The 20,613-nt window shown below is 39.1% G+C and overlaps 1 protein-coding gene across 1 annotated transcript in view; it reads left to right on the forward strand.

Annotated features, from left to right (window-relative positions):
* The window catches only part of MDN1 (MDN1, midasin homolog (yeast)), a gene marked incomplete at its 5' end in the record, with an annotated part of 93,355 nt that overhangs the window by 52,889 nt on the left and 19,853 nt on the right, over window positions 1-20,613 (forward strand). Inside the window, 23 exons of the mRNA XM_008937845.1 lie at window positions 772-982; window positions 1,119-1,350; window positions 2,483-2,609; window positions 3,533-3,703; window positions 3,850-4,064; window positions 4,163-4,544; window positions 4,749-4,858; window positions 5,975-6,671; window positions 7,789-7,950; window positions 8,773-9,046; window positions 9,991-10,226; window positions 10,887-10,982; window positions 11,219-11,313; window positions 12,014-12,138; window positions 13,243-13,389; window positions 13,682-13,791; window positions 14,236-14,309; window positions 14,499-14,691; window positions 15,786-15,945; window positions 16,101-16,247; window positions 18,120-18,246; window positions 18,809-18,914; window positions 19,973-20,088. Of these exons, the coding sequence (XP_008936093.1) occupies window positions 772-982; window positions 1,119-1,350; window positions 2,483-2,609; window positions 3,533-3,703; window positions 3,850-4,064; window positions 4,163-4,544; window positions 4,749-4,858; window positions 5,975-6,671; window positions 7,789-7,950; window positions 8,773-9,046; window positions 9,991-10,226; window positions 10,887-10,982; window positions 11,219-11,313; window positions 12,014-12,138; window positions 13,243-13,389; window positions 13,682-13,791; window positions 14,236-14,309; window positions 14,499-14,691; window positions 15,786-15,945; window positions 16,101-16,247; window positions 18,120-18,246; window positions 18,809-18,914; window positions 19,973-20,088 (4,313 nt within the window). The remainder of the gene's footprint in view (window positions 1-771; window positions 983-1,118; window positions 1,351-2,482; window positions 2,610-3,532; window positions 3,704-3,849; window positions 4,065-4,162; window positions 4,545-4,748; window positions 4,859-5,974; window positions 6,672-7,788; window positions 7,951-8,772; window positions 9,047-9,990; window positions 10,227-10,886; window positions 10,983-11,218; window positions 11,314-12,013; window positions 12,139-13,242; window positions 13,390-13,681; window positions 13,792-14,235; window positions 14,310-14,498; window positions 14,692-15,785; window positions 15,946-16,100; window positions 16,248-18,119; window positions 18,247-18,808; window positions 18,915-19,972; window positions 20,089-20,613) is intronic.

Below are 20,613 nucleotides of genomic sequence, written 5' to 3' on the forward strand. Positions count from 1 at the left end.
AGAATAGACTGTGTACTTCCTTTTATACAGCATAGGATGGAGCTGCCTTATGACTTACCAAGGCAAGGCCTCTGAACTCTGGTGGTTGGTTTTTTTCTTATTTCACCAATTGGTGTTATTCAATTAAAAAAAAAAAAAAATCTTACAGTAAAATTTTCTAGAGAATATAAATCCCTTTTTAGAAGTAGGCCACAAGCAGACATGTAGGTTGCTCATATTGGCAATTACTAATCAGAGCTTAGGTTTTTATAGCCTCATCTCTTAAAGTTACTCAGCTATTCAAAAATGCATCTAGTTACTTTGTGGGACTTTAAAGAACATTCAGTGTTTATGGAGAATTTTTGGAGGGTTTTCTAGGTACTCAAATGTCATTAAATAACAGGTAAAAATGCAAAATTCTTTTAAGTGACAGTAGCTTCTGGTGGTTTTTTAACTAATTTTTTTTGTTTGTTGCTCTTAGTTTAGGTAAATTGCCATGTTGAGGTATTATTTGCATTGATAATCTGTGTAGTTTCTTCATGAAGGGGGAAATAAAACCCTTGACATGGAGAAGTTGTCACCTATTTCCAGTCCTGTTTTCTTTGTGTATTGAGCAGGACTACAAAAGAATGAAGTTGTTGTTGCAGATTGGTTACTATGTATTCCTACTTCAGTCATGTGGATGCAAATTTGGAATCCTGGTTCTGACTGCTGTTGCAGATGTTTTCTTGTTTTGTCAATGCTGCTCAAACGTTGCCACTTGTTTAGATGTCCTTTTTTTTTTATTTTTAGGATAAGCTGGGCATGGAATGTTTTTCTCAGTTAAAAGTTCTTAGCAAACCACTTAACATCTTGGAGCTAAGATGGGCCTTTGGAGAAAGTAGATGGCAGGAAAAAATGTGCTGTCTGAAAATGGCTGCCACTGGTTGGAAGATGAAGAAAGCATTGCTGCAAGCTGATGGCCTGATAATTAGAGCAAACCATTTAGGTGATGTCAGTCTGGGTAGGTAATGCTTCTGAAAAGCCTAACTGGGTGATTTCTGCTCTCTGTGTTATTTTTATATACAAAGGATGTGAAATGTTCACTGGCAAGAAATATAGCACATGCATTTATGTGCTTCTTACACTTTGTCAAACAGGTCAGCTAAAGGTTTTTTTGAAAGCTGTGCATTCACAACTGAGAGCAGAAGGAGTTAGATCCAGTCACTCAGAGGAAAGGCTTACTGAAGACACCATCTCCAGCCAGCCAGACCCTGCCTTGTTAAACCACCTCTGCAGTCGGGTCCAGCTGTGGCCTGCACTGGAGTTCCTAGGTGTCCTCTGGCAGTACAAACTGACAGCAGACTGTGTGGCCAAAGCCTGGGCAAGAAGGTAAGAAGGTTGGAAAAAGAAATCCTATGTTCCTTTCAGGAGAACCAGAATCCTTAGCTAAAAAGTGTAACTTCAGTACTTTACATTTGTATGTAAATCTCTCTGTGTGTATTATATATGGCTGTGTGTATATGCATATAGGTGTATGTGGTGTTCACTCGCTTATATATGCTTATATATATATAAAAATGCATATGTACCTCTTGTCCAGGTGCAGAATTGCACTTGGAAAGCTATAAAAAGTATCAGTGAAGAGAGTAGGTTACTGTTATATTGAGGAAGAACTTTTCTAACTTAACTTTATTGATGCAAACAGCAATGTTGATGTGCAAGCCCCTCAGAATAAACGGATTAGACTCCAGAAGTTGCTTTATTAATGGTAGAATGGATTATAGGTGGAGGAAAACTAAAACCTTTTATGTAGTAAATGTTACATAGTATTTTGCTCTTGGAAATACATAGTATTTGCCTTTTAATGAAGTAGAAGAGTCCTTCATATTAGGAATTAACGTGGAGATTTTTATTGCTGTGTTGCTGGCAGCTACTGCAGAAAGACTGAGTCAGACCTGGTGAAGATGGAGAAACCACACTAGCATGCTGACTTCCTTTTGTGTAAACTGCACACATATACTTGTAGTTTAACATTATTAATTTCAGAAGAATTAGTGATGTTTTAAGGGTCTATATGCATTTCTTTCTTGTTTTACTGTTCCTTAAAAGAGAGCCCTTCATTTACAGATTTAAGTGAAAGTGTTTTGTGCAGTGAAACTCCCAGAGTCACTGATTCACTCTTGGATTCAGCAAAGTTCTGCTTTTCACAGGAACTGTATAGCTGGAAGACAGCTTGTGTCCCACTGTTTTGTATGTTTTGCTGAACACGTAGACTATAGCTACAGAAGATGACACTTTTTCACCCTTTTCTTGTATTTAGATTTTTGCCAAGTTTGAAGGAAAACTTGAGTGTGGGGTGCTTGTTCTTCTCCAGTGTTTGAAATTCTGTCATTTTAATCTTTCAAGGAGTCTGTTATTATGACTTGGCCTGTTGTTGCAAATTTGTTTTGCTATCTAAATCATGTATTTCATGAGCTCTGCTTAAGCATTACTTAGGTTGCATTTCTTTTACCTTCTACAGGGAGAACTGCAGTCAAAGACTAAGTGTATGTTCAGATCTAGTTCAGCTTATAGCTTTTTCTCTGAAGTTGACACCGGCTGCTTCTCACCAGCTATCTGGACTATGGCATTTGTTACACCTTACTGAAGTAAGAACCAGTTTGAGTTTAGTTAGTCTTGTAGAAGTTTTCAACAAGAAGTTTAAAGGGGTATTCATTTAAAACACGAATACCTCTTTAAGATTTTTTGGTATGCATTTTTTCTGCCTGTGCCTGTCAATAACTGCTTCTTTTTTTAATAAGAAAAGTTGTTAACTGCAAGCCTGTGAAAAACGTAATTAGAACACAACAATAAAAGATAAGTAAAGCACAATGAAGTCTTAAGTAACATAGTTAATATATGATCTAGTTTGTACTATTGTTCCATTCATCCATGACCTAATGGAAAACAAGAAATGGATTGACTGGCAGGTGCCAGCCTGGTTGTATTTATGTGTTCAAAGTAATTTTATGCTGAAAAATACTTGCCCCTGTTCCTGTGCCTCTAATTTTTTTTTTTAATTTTTTTTAGGTCTGTGCAGCAAATCAGACCTCTGATTCATTTTCAGTAGAGTATTTGATATGTCAGAGAAATTCTAATCAGTTAATATTTAGCTATGATACAGTGGTGGTTGTGTTCCCATAAAGCTCAGTAAACCAGCAAGCTCACTTCACATGTTTTGGAGCAGAATATGGGGTAGCACCATCTCTCTTGTGCTTATACAGCCTCATGTATTGCAACAAACAGTCATACAGCTGTAGACTAGAGGCTGTATTCTGGAAACTTGTTCTGTAAACACACTGCCTATTTCACAGGCAGGAGGCAGTGCAGACCTCAGGAAGTGTACTCATGTTATTGAGAAGAGATGCAAACAAACACTATATGTGAATTTGAAAAGGTTCTTCAGGAATATCTTGCACTGTCCTAACTGAAAAACAGTATCATACTCTTGGGGGCGGGAGGAAGGTGTGTGCTTGATTCTCTTTTGCTCCCTGTAAATTATTCTCAGCTCTAGGTTTTTCTCTCTCCTTAGATATCCCCTGAAGAAATGTCTGTTTTGTCATCTCAACTAGTTAGTGCTGCATTAACATCTTTTTGGAGCAGTACTTTCACCACAGACCCAGACTACTGGTTGACTTGGAGACCACTACCTACAACAGAGGAAAAGAACTTTTCTACATCCCATATGAACTGTTCTATGAAGGTTTGTCTCTTCTGACCTAACCAAACAACTAGGCTGAACACTCTTTTTCTAAATAATTCAATAGCTTTCTAAAACAATACTATAAGTTTTAGCATAGTCACTGCAAGTTGCATCTAAACAATCTAATTCTTAATCTCTTAATTTAGGGCCCAGGTATTTTGACACGAGCCGTTTTCTCAAAGTGCTTCTTTGAAATTCTAACTAGCAGCAGCAAGACAAGCCAGTGGGATGTGAGTGGGCTTCCTGTCCTGTCATCATCCCATGTGACACTGGGAGAGTGGATGGAGAGGGCACAGCAACTTCACGAAGTCAGCACAGCATTGTGGACCAACCTGGCTGTCTCCTCAATAGCGGATTTTAGGTACTTAGACCTCTCTTCCACGTGTATGTTCTTGAATTCAGGAGTGTTACAGAAGCTTCCTTACTACATGCCAACTTCTCTGGTTCCTTTGCCTCCAGACACACAGACGCTAGACTACAAGGAGTAATGCTAAGCAGACAGCTCTCTGCCCTGGTAGATCTGGTTCCAGTGGATCTGCAGAAAGAATTTTTGGAATGCTGTGCGAAGCTCTACCTCAAGGATCCTGTTGCACATGAGTACCTTCTCAAGATACTTCGAAACATCACTGATCAGGAGTTACTTCCTAAAGAATTCCTGTCTCTCCTGCTCACTTGCTTGCAGCAGTTCTTCGGGGAAGGGCGTCAGGAGTTACCAGAGACAGCTTGGCAAGGAAGCCTCTGGGTGAATATTGGTTTGATGCAGATCCAGCTGTGGCTTCCGCAGACCAGGTTTGACCCGACTGTTAAAAGAGAATACAAGCTGAAGTATGCAGAAGAAGAGGTGAGTGTGGAGCTGAGCTGGGTTTTACCTCTGTCATGTATAAAATCAGCACAAATGAGTTTGGCTTGGATGTTCTTGGGCAAATCTTTGATCATGATTTTTAAACTGGACAGTTAGAACTTCTTTTAATGTCAAAGATGATGATGTACATACTTGGTTACCAAACTCAGAACATCAGAGAATGGTTTATTCTTTCCCTTTTAGTTATACCAGCTGGAGTGTGAATGGAAAACACACAATGTCTCATACCAGCTGCATACAGGAAAAAGTATTGAAGATGAAGCAGTCAGGAACTATATTCATCCCCATCTCAGGTAACATCTCAGACACTTAACTCTTCTCTTTTAGATTGGACATTTCTTCTTTGGATGCTTGAACTTCAAAGCTTTTCTCCACAGCTTTACAATTTTTCTGGTTTTCTGTAGAAATAAGGGTTGCTGATTTTAAAGTATCGCTTTGCACATTAAGGTGGTAAAGAAAAATACAGAAGCTGTTCTGTTTACTTGCAGTGGCTAAGGATTTGTTTGTACACACTTTGTAGTGCTGTAAATGCAACAATTAAAGCATTGACCTCCATATCTTGATAAAATTGAAGCCATGCCCAGAACTGAAAATAAAGCCATACATTTAAATTACAGTAATTCCATTAAAAAGGTGATAATGTTATCAGCAAAATGAAACGAGGTGGAATGTGTGTCTATCACTGTAACTCTTCAAGGCCTCAGTTGATGCCAGTGCCATTTTCAGAATTCTTGAACTTACTGTACTGGGTAGAAATCTCCAGTTGTACATTATAGCAGCAGCCTTTGCCTATAGTGTTGTGAATGGATTAAGTAACTTGTCACAGAGAGGACACTCAGACATTCTGACATTCAGAATTTGTAGCCATTGTTTTGTTGCTGGATTGTTTTGGGGTTTTTTTTGTCTGAGAAACTTGAGGAGGAAATTTTAAGTGAACAGAGATTTCTCCTTTGTGCACGTTTCCAGGTGTTCCTTGTACGTGGAAGTAAAAACTTTTTTTTCCACTCTTAATGGATGATTTCAGTTTCATTGTTATGTAGAGGATCTAATAGTTGTGTGCTGTTGCTTAAAAAGAATGATAGTCATTGAAATCAAGTTCTGAATGGCTGAGTTTTGCCATGTGCTTCCAGTAATACTCCTTTTCCCTGGTGCCCACAGTGGTGTCAGGTAGCGAGCAAAAAAAGTAACTGAAATTTGTTTGTTGGGCAGAATGGCTGAAGGGAGGAAGAGAAGTGTGCATGCTGTGCAAGTGTCACTACTTGCTTTTTCCTTATCTGCTGTTCCACACAAACGAGCAGAATATTTCTGATGGACCTTTTTATAATATCTAACTGTTATGTTTTTTATATGTATGTATGTGTATATGAAGTACGTTTTTGTCTAAACTGGTCAATGTTATTTCTTAACAGACTGTTGCATGAAAGAATGCAAAGGTTGAAAGAGCAAATAAGCAGCCTTTCCAGAAAAAAGGCCTTCAGGCCTCCAGCTCCAGCCTATGATTGCTTATACCAGGAAGCTCACCAGTACATCAGCAGCATAGCACAGGTTTCTTCAGTCCAAGATCTTTTAGCCCGCCTTCTACAGTTCCTCCATGGGCAAAGACCTAAATCACTCCAGGCAATACAAAACCTGTTAAATGAAGAAGCATCTTGGCAACAGTCACACCATCAGTTTAGAAAACACCTGGCAGAAGCGTACGCTGCATTCCCTGATGCTATCATTCCACTGCAAGCTGCCATCTTACAGCTGCAACATGGGATGCGACTGGTGGCTTCTGAAGTCTATGCAGTGCTCAAAAGTTGTGTGCGTCCAGCTGATCTCGCCAGCCTCCTCATTTCTTTGTTGGCATTTCCTTCTGTGGGCCCTGCCTTCCCCACTTACTTTGCCCATGCAGAGATTTTATGCTCCGTGAATTCAGTTGAGGTCCTTCATGGACTTAAAAAGTTTTCTCTGAAGCACTCTGAAGGGGAGTCTGAGGGAGCAGAGCAGCCTTGCCCAACTCTGGAACAGCTCTTAGTGAATGCTTTGTTGTATCTTCGATGCCATGTACTAGCCAGAGGAGAGATGGACCAGAAATCTCTGCAGCTTTTTAGACACCTCTGTCAGGTAATGCCATCTGAAGGCCAGTGGCCAGAATTCTCACACTGAACTACCTTGTCCCCCATACAGGGAAGACATGGATTTGCTCAAGTGGGTCTAGAGGAGAGACACAAATTGCCAGGGGGTTGGAACACTCACCCTTCTTCCTGTGAAGAAAGGATGGCAGAATTTGAGTTGTTCAGCTGAGATAGGAGAAGGCTCCAAAGAGACCTTATTGTGATTTTTTTCAGTATATAAAGGAGGCTTATAAGGACAGAAAGAGACTTTTTACAAAGATTTGCAGTGATAGGACAAGGCAGAACGGTTTTAAACTAGAAGAGGATAGATTTAGATGGACGTAAAAAATTCTACAGTGAGAATAGTGAGACAATGGAACAGGTTGTCCAGAGATGCTGTAGATGCCTCATCCCTGGAAGTGTTGGAGGCCAGGTTGGATGGGGCTCTCAGTAAACTGATCTGGTGGAACATGGATGTAGCACTTGAGGCTGTGGTCTAGTGGTTAGGGAAATGTTGAGATGAAGGTTGGACTTGATGACCCCAGAGGTCCTTTCCAACCATAATGATTCTATGCCCCTGCCAATGATGTGTGGGACGGACTATATCATCTTTGGATATCCAAAGGAAGGAGACCCTTCCAACCAAAGCCATTCTGTGCTTTTACTTTGTTAATTGTCTTGAAAATTATTGTTCTTAAATTTTTCTATTTTTCTAATTAGTTGATGAAATATAATTTTAATATAATCTAAAATACTGGATTAACTTGTTTGTATTTATCAAGGCGTAAAATCGTAGCTTGTAATAGTTACTAAAGATTTCATTTGTAAAAAACCCTAACAAAATCCAAAACCACGCCAAAAAAAAAAGTTTCTTTACAAAATGGTTAAGAAAGGAGACTAGAACTAGGCCAAACTCTCCTGCATGCTCTATTCTCTGCTTTTTTCTCATTGACTTGTTGAGAGGGCTATTCACAAATGTTCATTCCAGTTAGATGGCTTAGATTCATACTGTTGTAGATTATAGAGGAGGAATGAGCCAAACAAGGTAGATGCTGCTCTTTTGCTGAAATGGGAGGTGATTTTAAATAGCAGCCTGTGCTAAAGCGTGCTGCTTTCTGTTTCCTTAGGCCATTGTAAATGAATGGGATGAGCAGGAACGCTGTGCTCGGGAGCGGGAGGCAATGGAACACAGTCTGTACAGGTACAGGAGTAAGAGTCATGGGAAAGGATGCAGTGAGGAAGAGGAGGAAGAAGAAGAATTCAGGAGGAGATTTCCTCTTCATGAAAAGGTAACAACTATAACTTTGTAAAGAAAACACAAAAATTACATCTAAAGTAGCTCCTGGAACTGTATGCTATGAGTAAAATAAGAAGAGGAGTGAAACAGTTTTTCCTTCAGCTAAAATTAAAATGTGGGATAGATTTTGATAGAAAGATGTTAAGTACTGTGCTTTTAGTTTATTTTACCTCCTGGTTGTAGAAGGTTTTTCAAATTAACATTCAAACTTGTGGTTCAGGTGAATAATCCCAAGGTACATAACTGAATGGCAATATAATTAGTTATTTGTTGCTAACTGAATCAAATTCTAGAATTTTACAAGTGAAGTCGTCTGAGGTTTCATTACCTGTGAATCTCCTTCATTGAATGAAGCTGTGAGATTTTTTTTCAGATTTAACTGGCCTGTGCTACTGAATGACTTTTAAAGTGTTCCTTCACTGAGCAATGTTGGACAGTACAGAAATCCCCGAGACAGTTGTCTCCCTCTCTGTGGTGCTAGCATGTAATCGTTCAGGTCTTCCAGCCACCAAGCAGCACTGAGGTGGTTTATCAGCAGATTTGACTGCTGCTGTTTTTTCTGAAAGGGTTTTCAGCTCAGGGGTGACTGTGCTGCACCCTCACCTGCTGTGCTTATGGCCTTAGTTGTTCTCTTCACCTGTGTTCTGTTTCGGATTGACACCTGAGCTGTGAGGCAGGCAGTGTATCTACAGAGTGCCAGCTCCAGATTGTTAGCATACAGTTGCAATGCCAAAAAATACAAAAAGGAAGCTGGGGAGGGGAGGAATTAATGGAAGAAATTATGATTGATGTTTGATCATCATGTAATTTTCAGGATTTTGATGATATCACAGCTCAGCCAAGCCTGGAGGAACAAATGGAAACAGAGGATCCACTGGAAGACCAGCTGGAAGTTGGGAGAGCCCTTTTGTCCAAGAGCTCTGTGCAGACAGTAGTGATGGTTCACCAGCAGCTGTGCTTAAGCTTTGCTCGATCCCTGTGGTATCAACAGAGTTTGCCTTCTTATCAAGCCAAACATTACTTCAGTACATTTGTTTCCTGCTACCAGACTGGTGCATGCCTGTTGTCACAGTTCTACCCTTTAATTGGTGAGCTTCCTAGCAGCACTTCAGACCTGCAGGTTTAGCTTCGCTGTGTTTTGCTTCAAATTCATCCTGTTGCAGGTCATGAAACAGACCTGTTACAGGAAGAATGCACAAACACAGATTTTCTTCCTGCAAAAAGCTTGCCCCATGGTCAGAATTGTCTTGGTAGAACGCTTTGATTTTTACTCCTTTATGATTTATTTTATATAACTGAATAAAAGACCAAGACAGTGTAAGAAATATTGAATATTCTACTAAGTGAAATTTTGATCACATGCTTAATCCTGTGGTAGATAGATGCACTTGCAGAGTTTTCCTAGAAGTAAAATGTGCAATTAAGTTCATAAAAGAATTAATTTAAATGGAGCTTCTATAATTAAAGGAAAAAGCTGTTGTTTATTTCACCCTGAATTTTGGTAGGCTTGATGTGTAAATCGTTATAACAGTGTGTGAGCACTCAGGATCATCACTTCTCAAACCAGAGCTGTACTTCAGTTCTAGTCTAAGTGTATATGTGTGCAGTTAAGAAGAAGCAGATAAGAGCTACTCTTTATACAGTAACTTATTTTTGTATTCATATGTGAGGTGTGATATATGTGATTTTTTTGAATGTGTGTGTTGGATTACTTTTTCACAGAGCCTTGCTACCAATTTTTTACTAAATATCTCCTTTATGTGAATTTATGGACAAAGGAACTGTCAACAGCCCACCTTCAGGGTGCTGATTTTAATTTTACAAAAGAATTTGATAAAATAGAGAATATAAAATTTAAGTATATCTCTCTTGTTCCATACTCCCATCTCATTGCTTATGTGTGACACATTCTTATATCCTTGTAACACATAACATATTAAGGCTTGGGATACAGGGAATAAAAGCCCCACATCTATTCAGCTGATAAAGGAATCAATATCATGTGTGATATCTTCCCTTTTTTGCTTCGCAGGTGCTGAAATCAATGACAGTCTTTTGGGAAGCCCACTTCTAGTTAGCGCTCTTCTTCGCAACACCTTCTATGAGGAATTCACTTCTGATCTTGTGCTGCAGCAGGATGGCCCGTATGACTTCTACCAGCATCCCAACGTTCAGCAAGTCCGACAGTGTCAGCCTGTACTTGATAATCTTGCTAAAGCAGTCAATGGCCTGCTGCTGGACTGGCCAGAACACCCAGTACTTATGCAGGTAAAAACACCTCAACAAATGTTTTGGAAAAAACGGAGCTTTTTAGAGCTGTTTGTTTGTAAATATAAGTATAGATAGGTGTAGGCATGTGCATTCATACACTTGCCTAGAGGTTGTCTGTATTGCTTAGGCAGATGTTTTGAAGTCCTACTTGTTTCTTCTTAAGAGGAATTAGGTATTATTTGCTGTTCTATTTTGGTTATGAAATATTAAGTGGTATTCACTGCCTACTCTGATCTTACAGCTTTAAGCAATCTTCAATCTGCCATACCTCAGAGATTCTTGAGGTCTTTTGCTATTTTGGGCTCCTGTTTTTTTCTTCCAAAAATGCTTTCTTTCATAGTGCTTTAAAATTAGTATCTTTAGTCCCACTTCTGAGGCTTGTGTTGGCCCTCTCTTGGAGTAATGCAGAAACTCAGAATCAATTGGAACTCTTTGAGTTAGATTATTTGTGCTCCTTTCCCCGAGTGCACTGGCCTTCACTGAACTACTAGTGAGCTTACATTAAAATAAGGAAGCAGTTTAAATAGTTTAAAATAAAATTAAAAAATCCTATCTCTTGTTGAGGAGGGTAATGCTAATACAACTTAGCTTAATTTCATGACTGCTTCTGTTGAAGATCGGTTGCTATAGGTTGAACACTTGTTTTTTATTCTGCAGCTTTTAGTTGTGATTGACAGAATCCAGAGTTTTCCACTCTCTAGTCCACTCTCAAAGTTCCTGAATGGCTTGGAAATTCTTCTTGCAAAGGCACAGGTAAGAAAAGAGCTAAGGGAAACTCTTACTTACTCTTTTATGTTTCCTTATTTGTACTGGTACTGTGATGATAAGAACTGAAAGCTGTCTGCTTGCCAGGATTTGGGGTAGTGAATTTGCTCCATGCTGTAAGTTTAAGGAGTAGGAATGTAATCTAGAGTACTGCATGAGTCTTGCCATGCAAAGACTGATTTCTGAGTTTGCAAAAAGGGGAAATTTTGTTTGTTTGTTTCCAGGACTGGGAGGAAAATGCTAGTCGAGCTTTGTCCTTGCGGAAGCATCTTGATTCGGTCACACAACTGATTATTCAGTGGCGTAAATTGGAGTTGAAGTAAGAACTGTCCTTTTCTGCTGCCCTTTCTTAGATATTGTAAGCTTCTGTCTCTGTACAGGGACACGTTCCGGTGCAGAATTGGCTCAATCATGGATTCTGTGCGTGTGTATGTGTGGCTGTCCTAGTAATATTGTGGGGGGAGGAAAAAAAAAACAAGTAGCAGCTGTGCTGGCTCAAAAGGAGCACGTCCAGCCCGTGGTGACCATGTGTATGCCTCAGGAGGAGGAGAAGCAGGGCAGGTAACTACAGTACTTCGTTCTGATATTTTCCCAGTGTTCTCCTGTTTTCATCCTAGGGTTTGCTGAGCCTCTAGTTTTTTGTCTAAACCCCCATTAAATTTCTTTTAAAAGTAATGTCCAGTCTTCTGTTAAGTAAAATTTTTATCTGCACAGCATGCTGTGATCAGGAATTCCACAAGTCTATCTCAAGTTGTGTGGAAAGAAACTTCTGAACCTGGCTTTGACTGGTTTTGTTTTACTATCCCTAGTTCCTGCATTTCTCCAGTCATATTTAATAATAGTGAAGCAGTGATCCTCTAGAATTTGTGTATATTAATTATATGCACAGTTTATTCCATCCCATAAAATTTTCCTTTAGCAGGAACTAGAGAACAAAGTTGGTAGTGTTTTGGAGCCCAAACTACCTACAATATTTTTGTGCTATTTTTTATTTCTCTCCCCTTCCTTACTGTTTTCAGTTGCTGGTCTGTAAGTTTGGACAATATTATGAAGCAGCACGTGGAGAAATCCACAAAGCACTGGTTCTCAATCTATCAGATGATTGAGAAGTATGTTCAGGAACAGACAGAGGCAAATACAGAAGGTAGGTGCTGTCCTCATGTGAATATGTGATGCAGTTCCAGCAGTTACTAAGGATGCATAATTAAGGTCCTAAATAGCAGAGTTGGACAATGCATTTTCAGGTGTTGTTCTTGTATCTTTTGCCCTACAATAAATTCCGTGACCGTATAGGGTCTTCCATACGGAGTGAACTTCTCTTGGTATTTATTTCTGGAACCACCTATGTCTCAAAAAAAATCTAACTGTAAAAAGCATCTAAAAGAAAGTAGTACTGTGGTAACTGTATGCCACACACTTATAAACATTTCAAACAGATTTGGAGGGTAGGAGACTTCCATCTGCAGCTGGAAAAGGCACCTCATTTTTTTTAACTGCACTTTAACTTTAAAAAGCATAATTCATATCCCAGATGAACTGCTTTTGACATTCGTTATAAAGCCTAAAGAATTCTTAAAGGAAGTATGTTTTGGTACATCCTGTTCTTAGCAAATCTATCTGCAGGTGTTCACTTCATGTAAAACAGGGGAAAGAATATAGCTCTTAGTCCCTTGCCTTCCCATAACTGTAAAGATGAAAGTAGCATCCTCTGGCATGAGGCACGGTTCTTCCCCTCTCATGACTAATCAATGCACTTGCTTGATGAGCTTCTTCATATTCTAGGGTTATTTTGTATCTCCATGTGGACAGCATGTCTTCTTCCATAGATGTTATGCTCTAAAGACCATTCTTTACTAGATTCTTTCAAGATAGATATCTGTCTTTATGATTTTGAGAAGTTAAGGAACTGGCAGTGACTGATGTGTAGGATGGCCCATAATGACCAAAAAGCTGTTCATTCATAGAGAATAGCAAGTGTTCTTTAAATACTTGATGCACTTTGAAGTAGGACATGTAGCTGGCCTCCTTGGTTGCTGTCTTACTGCTGCCGCTCTTGTCCCCTCTCCCTTCTTTTAGTGTGTTGTTTGTTGGTTTTACTTACTAAATTAGAATTCTCCCCCCACCATCCTGTGCCCATTTCCTAATAGAGACCTGTTATGTAGTTAAAAGTTTACAAAGAGCAGACAACAATTTTCATGTTTTGTCTTTTTATTGCTCCCTCTTCTAAATATCTTGTTACGATGTTCAGAAACTGGTCAAATGGATCTGAAAACGCTGGTCAGCACACTACAAGCTTTCATTGAAGGATCCACGCTGGGAGAGTTTCATGCACGACTTCAAGCACTAATGGTTTTCCACTGCCATGTCTTGCTCATGCCTCAGGTGGCAGAAAAAGGTAGGTTCTTGGCATTACATGTGTTGAGTCTTCTTTACAACAACCTGACCATCAGATATTCAGGACTTTCCAAGTGGATCACAAAGCTCATAAATACAGCACAAGCCTATGCTGCTGTTTTTCCTGTTTTGATGTAGAGTGACTGATGGTTAGTTTACCCCACCTTTTGGTGTTGCTAAGTTTCAAGATTACAAAAAAAAACAAATAAAAAAAAAAAAGGAATTAATTTCTCCTTTTGATCCTGAAGAATATTGTGCTTTAAAAGAAGCTTGTTACTGTCTATCCCTTCCAGATGTTCTGTGCAGCATCCTGTGGAACCTGTACAATTACTACAAGCAGTTTTCAGCGTGTGTTGAGGTCAAAATCACTGAACTTCGTCAACCTATAGAAAAGGAACTTAAGGTAAATGGAAGCTTCATTCAGACAATATCTTGATCTAAACAAAGGAACAGTGGAGCAGATACTTGAATTTGTATGTAATAGTTCTGTTGGCCACCAAAATCCCTGCTACACTTTGCTTTTTCTTTGGCAGTAGTTTATTTTTGAGGTGGGGGGTTTGCTGAAGTCTTTAACGTTTGGTCAGTCCCATTTTAGCCATGAGGGGTCTACCCAGTAGTGAAGCCCATTTGGATTTCACAGCGTTTTGCTATGCAGCAGTTTTAGCATCAACATCTGTATTTAATACAATAAGGTGCCTATACAATAAAATGCTCACTTACTAAAGTCTTGCATTTTAAGCTGGACAGATCATCATAGCTGGTCAGCTTTAAAGATAATTTTTTAATATGCAAATACTTCATGGCACTTATATAAGTAATCACATTGTTTAATTTATTTTCCTAATAGGAATTTGTGAAGATTTCAAAGTGGAATGATGTCAGTTTCTGGGCTATAAAACAATCGGTTGAAAAAATACGCAGGTAACTCAGAGCTTGAAATTAAACTCTACCTTCCTTCTAGATGCTTTCTAGAACCATCTAGACTTGATTAAATTTGAATGCAAGTACATTTCTTTTGCTCATAAAAGTGTAAACATTTATTTCTGGTAGCTGAGAGACTTTTCAGGATTATAAAACACAGTGACATTTTTGCTTTCCTTTGCTAATTAGGACCCTCTTTAAATTTATGAAGAAGTTTGAAGGTGTTCTGGATGAGCCATGTCGTCCTGCCTTGGTGGAAATTGGTAAGGAAGAGCAGCTGGACTGCTTGCAGAAGCAGGAAGAATCTGATAACGAGACCAAAGTTCAGAGGCTGAACAATGCGTTAAGAAAAATTCTGTCTGCTAGAACAGATGTTGCCAAGGTGACTGTATTCTTTATTGGAAGTGTTGGAAGGATATTTATTCTCACCTATAGGCTGCTTTTCACTGATTTATGCAGAAAAGTCTTACGTCGGTGTCAAATCTGTTGAATATATCATCAACTTCTGGTCTTACTTGTGTTCACTGTTATGAAACACTGCAGATGGCTGGGAATGCAGCATGAAAAGACAAACTTGTTCTGTATTGATTTGGCACAATATCTGTGCTCTAATATAGACATGATAGCAGTTACACATTTCCTTTCCAAGTTGCCTGCATATCATCTGCAGCAATTTGTTACTTTGCTGCTAGTGCAGTAATACGGACTGGGAGTCAAAATTAATATTATCTTTTATTTCTAAACAAGAACCTAGACAAATGGTCATGCAGCTGTAGGACCTGTGTGTCTAAGTTCTGATTAAATATAAAAATACTTTGAGCTTGAATGCTAATAGGGAGCTGCAACTACATCATTATACATTTGCTGTTAGCTGGCAGCTTGTGTACTGTGAACATTTGCCTTGGACTAGCAGCAGATAGATGGTAAATCCTACGCCACAGAGCCACAGTTCAGAGTGTCTCAAGTTGTGCAGCTTGGAGTGGAAGTCCACTGATTTTCTTCCTGAAATAGATTCCTATTCCCATACATTAGTTTTTATTAATAAGATGCCAGGAGACAATTATAACTCATCAGAATTTAGGGGTAAGCAGAAAATGCTCAGTTACTCTTGGTTTCCATGGCTTTGTTCCATTTTTTTCAGACCAGGAGGGTGGTTGATCCTGCCCTTGTCCTGTGACAGTCAGGAGGACAGAGTAAGAAGGCAGAAATCTGATGGGTTTGGCATTGGGTTTGGTTTGTTGGTTGGCTGGTGGTTTTTTTTTGTTTGTAAACCTGTAATTATTATCAACAGGATTGTTGGTTTTACTTATTGCAGTTTCATGCTGTCTTTGAGTGTTGGTGCTGAACTGTTCAGAGGATCACGTGGGTGTGTTTTGGGGTTTCAGATGAATGCAGAACTTGTTCAGCAGTAATTTAATGGTCAAATAAGACAGCCTTGAGTATGTGTGTATAATTGGACTATTTTTTTTTCCTCAGAGGGCACTCCCAGAGGAATGTCAGGATGGCATTACGTTTGATACAGAATCTCTTCAGTATCGTCTGCCTAAGCTTACTAAAAAAATGAAGAAAATGTGTACAACAGTTACAGAAAATAATTCATTCTTAAGTCTGGTGGAAGATCTTGAGCAGTTCACAGGTTAAGTATGTTTGTGATTTCCATACCATGACTGACCTCTGCTACATAAATGGAACAAATCCAGAAAAGGTGTTGATACACACTTCCCTTCCCAGCCTGTCTTTCCGTGGCCACTTTGTGTAACCTCTTGGCTTTCCCTGCTGTCTTCTGTACAGGTGGCATCATTGATTCTGTAGTTGAACTGCAGAATTTAACATTTGATCAGACAGCAGATAAGGAGAAGCAGAAATCGGAGGCAAAGCATATTCAGATGCAGAAGCAACGGGCTTTGTCAGATCTCTTTAAAAGCCTTGCTAAAACAGGTGAGCTTTAAATAAAAAATGTGCTTGCTTTAAAAGTACAAAGTTCCTAAGCATTTAACCATTTTTGCCACTACATCTGAACTTACCACAGTACTATGTTCTTGAAGTCATTGAGCCATTAATATGTAGAAGGATTTAAGTCTTTCTCTTTGACTGTTTATTGAGGCCTGGTGTGTTAGCCCTTTGAAATACCTTCTGTTCTTCTTGCATTCCATTAGATGCACAACGGTAGCTTTTGTAAAGCAGAAACCTGCTCTATTGCCAGTCAGAACTCACTGACCAGCTTTTAGAAACATGGGGAAAGTTCATTATCTTGTCTGCATTCTCTGATACAGAAGTGAAATTAAGTTAACTCACTTGAATGAGAGCCCATCTCTTGACTGACAGACTGGTAGTGGTGTGGTTGAGCCATGGAGACTGAGTAGAGTGTTCATGGGAATTGTTAGAGGCACCTTTCTCAGCACCTCAGTCTCCATTGCTGCCCTTCCCAATCTTAAGGTAAAGGACCTATCCAAAGTATTAACTGTTGCCTTTTTACTTTGCTGTTTTGTTAAATTATTGATCAAGCTCTTTGTAGTCACTGAGCAGTTCAGAAGCCAGCAGAAGCAAGCAGTCCTGGTAAACAAACGACTTAGCAGAATGCTCTCATACAGTTACAGCCAGAAGCAGAAGTTAATGTAAATTGGGCACTTTTTTTCTTGTTTTGAAGATTTTAGTGTTTTGGTGCTTCTGGTCTGCAGTGATTCTAAGAACTTCTCAAAAACAAACAAACAAACAACAAAAAAAAAAAAAAACCAAACAAAAACACCTCTTCCTCATGGTTGCAGAAAGAAGCTTAGAAATATGAAATTAAGGGTGCCAAGAAGGCATGATTTTTATAACAAACTAACTCAGTGTCACAGCATAAAGTAGAAGAAAAAAGAAAAAGAAAACGGGAACATCCGAAATGCTTTCTGGGAGGCAGGAGGAGCCTTCAGTTGTGGTTCTAGCTGTTTGCAGTTTATTCTACTTAAACAAGTTGATGTATGTATTGAGTAAATAGTTCCCAGAAAATTAGCATCCTTTTGTGTTTTGACTCCAAACATAGGTGAATCTAAGTGGGAAGAGCACATGCTCATTTTTCCTGTGCTTGGCATTTTTTGCACACACTGGTTCCAAAGGGATATCTGCCATTGCTGCCCCATGAAGTCTGTGCTGGAGGAGTGGCATATTGTGGTGGTTTAATTAACATATGGGACTTGGATTCTTTACTGGATTCTGTCTTTGATTTCAGTATTTACCTTCCTCATTCATCAGTCTTTTCATGACTTAAAAATGAGGTGATGTTCTCCAACCCAAGGACCAGGAGAAGTGCAAAGTGTTGCTCTTAAGACTTACTCTCCATTTTCTTTAGAAAAATGGCAATGTAACCTAAACAGCTAATGAGTATTGACTGCAGGCTCTGCATATCTTCAGGACACTTGGTTTTAATTGGCCTGAGAGAAACAAGCATGTTTAATCCAGTTTTAAAAAAAGCCTTAAGACTGAGTTTTAAAAGTATGCAGCTGTGACTTTCTCAGTGTGTAGCCCACCTTACAGGTTCAGGGATTTTTGGTTTTTCTCTTGGCCACCACCAACAGCCTCCTTTGTACCCACAGGTCTGTCTTATTTTAGCTGTGTTCTTCAGCTGTGTTCAGCTGAAGGTAGATAAGCCACGGTGAATTCTTACATTACAAAAATCCCAGTGTCTTCGAAGACATCTCATAATGGGACAGCATCAGGGAAAAGAAACTACATCAGAAGGTTTTATATCTTAATACCAACTGTATAAGTGACATTTTTCATATAAAAGAATGAGAGCATAAAAGGATCTGTGTTGAAATGTCATTCCAGGTTTGTCATACCGGAAGGGTCTGTCTTGGTCCCGTTCCAAAGACTGTCATGAAATGCTCTACCTGCGCCCACTGGACTTGTGCAGTGCATTAAGTGCAGTAGATTGCACACAGGGGCTGGATGCCATGTACGTACACAGTATTTCTGACTCTCAGATTGCATGAAATGCAGTTATAACTTACAGAATCTCTTGCATGTGGATTTAAAGTGGAATTTCTGGAATGTAATTCAGTTAGGATTTTGCATACTCCTTTCTCTTTCACCCCTGAATTTTAATTCTTGAAAATCCTGCATATACTGCACTGGCACATACAACTGAGAGAGGTTTTTTTTAATTTGCACTTTTGACAACTATACCATCAGGTCCATTGTTACTGTGAATTAGGTTTTGGTTAACCCTCCACCACCCAGCTTTGCCTGGGATGTTTTGCAAGCATCCTATTAGAATGTAGATGCCTAATGATTTTGCTGAAGATGAGTTCAAAGTGGGCATTTCTGGAAAAACCTGCCTAGAGTTTTAAGACTAAAATAACTTGTGGAGAAAATGAAGAATTACAAGATTACACTTGCAGTATAACCAACTGTAAGCAGATTTGCACGGTTGAAGAGCTGACCTGGTGCTTCCAGCATGCTGAGGTACTGAAATTATATGCCTTTCCTAATATCAGATGGTTTTTGTGCTCTGTCAGGTTGCTGACTGAGATTTCTTCTGCATGGGATGGATGCCAGAAATACTTCTATCGCTCACTTGCACGGCACTCTAGGCTTCAGACAGCATTATTAGCACCTGCCAAGGTAAAACACCAAAGTAAAAATAGAAATCCTGCTTCTGTTAATTTCAGTCCAAGCTGGTAAAATATTCTAGTAGTGAAAAGGTGATGTGACATCCTGCTATGTTCTGTAATATGATACAAAATATGATATTTTGGGTCCAGTCATTAAATGCAGCACTTTAAAACTTGTTCCATGACTGAACAATATTACTGTAGTGAACTAAGTTAATAATCTGTTAAATGCACAGTATCTTTCATCCAAACAGATGCCAAATTGCTGCTTTTTGGGCATGAAGGAGAATCCCAAAATGCCTAATCAAAGCTTGTTAGGAAAACAAAACCAGGATTAGCTGTTGTGCACGAAAAAAACAGTTGAGGTTTATAATTGGACATAACTGGAGCCTGTGTCTTAAACAAAAAGAGCCAATACATTTCTTTGCTTAAAAATTGGTCTAAAATCAGTAAGAGGAACAAAGGAGTTCTGCCATATCAGTAGCACTTCTCCAGTATTCCAGGAAAAAAGGATCTCTTCCAGATGCTCTTCTCACTGTGCTTCACCCCTTGTTTTACAACACGATCTTGTCAAATGTCACAGCTGGCAGTGGCATAAGCAACATAGCTGAGATCAGTTGTGTTGTGAACATTTATTTCAAACTTTAAAGTGGGATCCTTTCTAATGAAAGGAGTTAAAGTAATTGTCAGTAAATCTGGTAAAATTAATTGTGGAAGTGGTTTTAGCAATGGTCACAAATGTAAAAATTTAGGCTGGTATCTCTAGCCTTTAATCATCATTTATCTAAGGTAGCCTTGCTATTGGAACTAAATTCTTGATAAGAATTGCTTCAGTGGAATGCCATTTCATTTGACTGTTGTTGCAGAAGCTACTTGAGAACAGATTTTTATGCAGTATATATGGAAGATAGAGAAAAATGAAGATGGGGAAACTGTGATTTTTGTCTGCATTTTAAGACTTGTTCAGTTAAACCATAACCTTTCAGTCTGCCTAGTGAAATGGAATGGAGGCGCACGGAATGCTGCTGTCTGCTTCCTTCCCACTTTTTCTGTATCTGTTTTCTTTAGGATATTGGACTGGGTAGCATTGAGCGTTGCAAAGGGTTCACTGCACACCTCATGCAGATGCTTGTCAGACAGAGACGGTCTCTTACTGTGTTGACAGAACAGTGGATCTTACTCAGGTATTTTGCATTTTCCAATGTTTGGATGTTGGCAAGGAGTTTGACAGTAAGCAAAAAAGGATTAGTAGGTATTGTTTATCCTGTCTTTGCAGCCAGTACTCTGGAATCAAAATAATTTGGGAAAAACAGGTTAGGCATACATTGAAGACTACGAAATACTGTAGTTAATTGCAAAGCTAAACCTACAGATTGTTAAAGCTCTCTCATTTGGTATGGGCCTAAGTTAATTTTGTTTTGGAACAAATAAATGGTGTGGATGGCACTTTGAGACTATATGAAGACACTTCAACAGCTTACAATGAAAACTTCTAGAAAGGTGAGAGATACCAGATCTTGTGTCAAAACTGTATAAGGAAAAGCACATAGGAAATCTTTCTCACTTCATGTGATTTTTCACTCCACTGCTTGACTCTTCAGTTTTACTGCAAACTGCACTGTTCTTCTGCGTATTTGTGCTCATCACTATTGTAATCCATAAAACTTTTTGAACTTGAGTCAGAAGCTATTTCCTTTGTCTAGGGAAAG

Source organism: Merops nubicus, unplaced genomic scaffold (assembly GCF_000691845.1).
Source record: "Merops nubicus isolate BGI_N331 unplaced genomic scaffold, ASM69184v1 scaffold11083, whole genome shotgun sequence".
NCBI classification, from domain to species: Eukaryota; Metazoa; Chordata; class Aves; order Coraciiformes; family Meropidae; genus Merops; species Merops nubicus.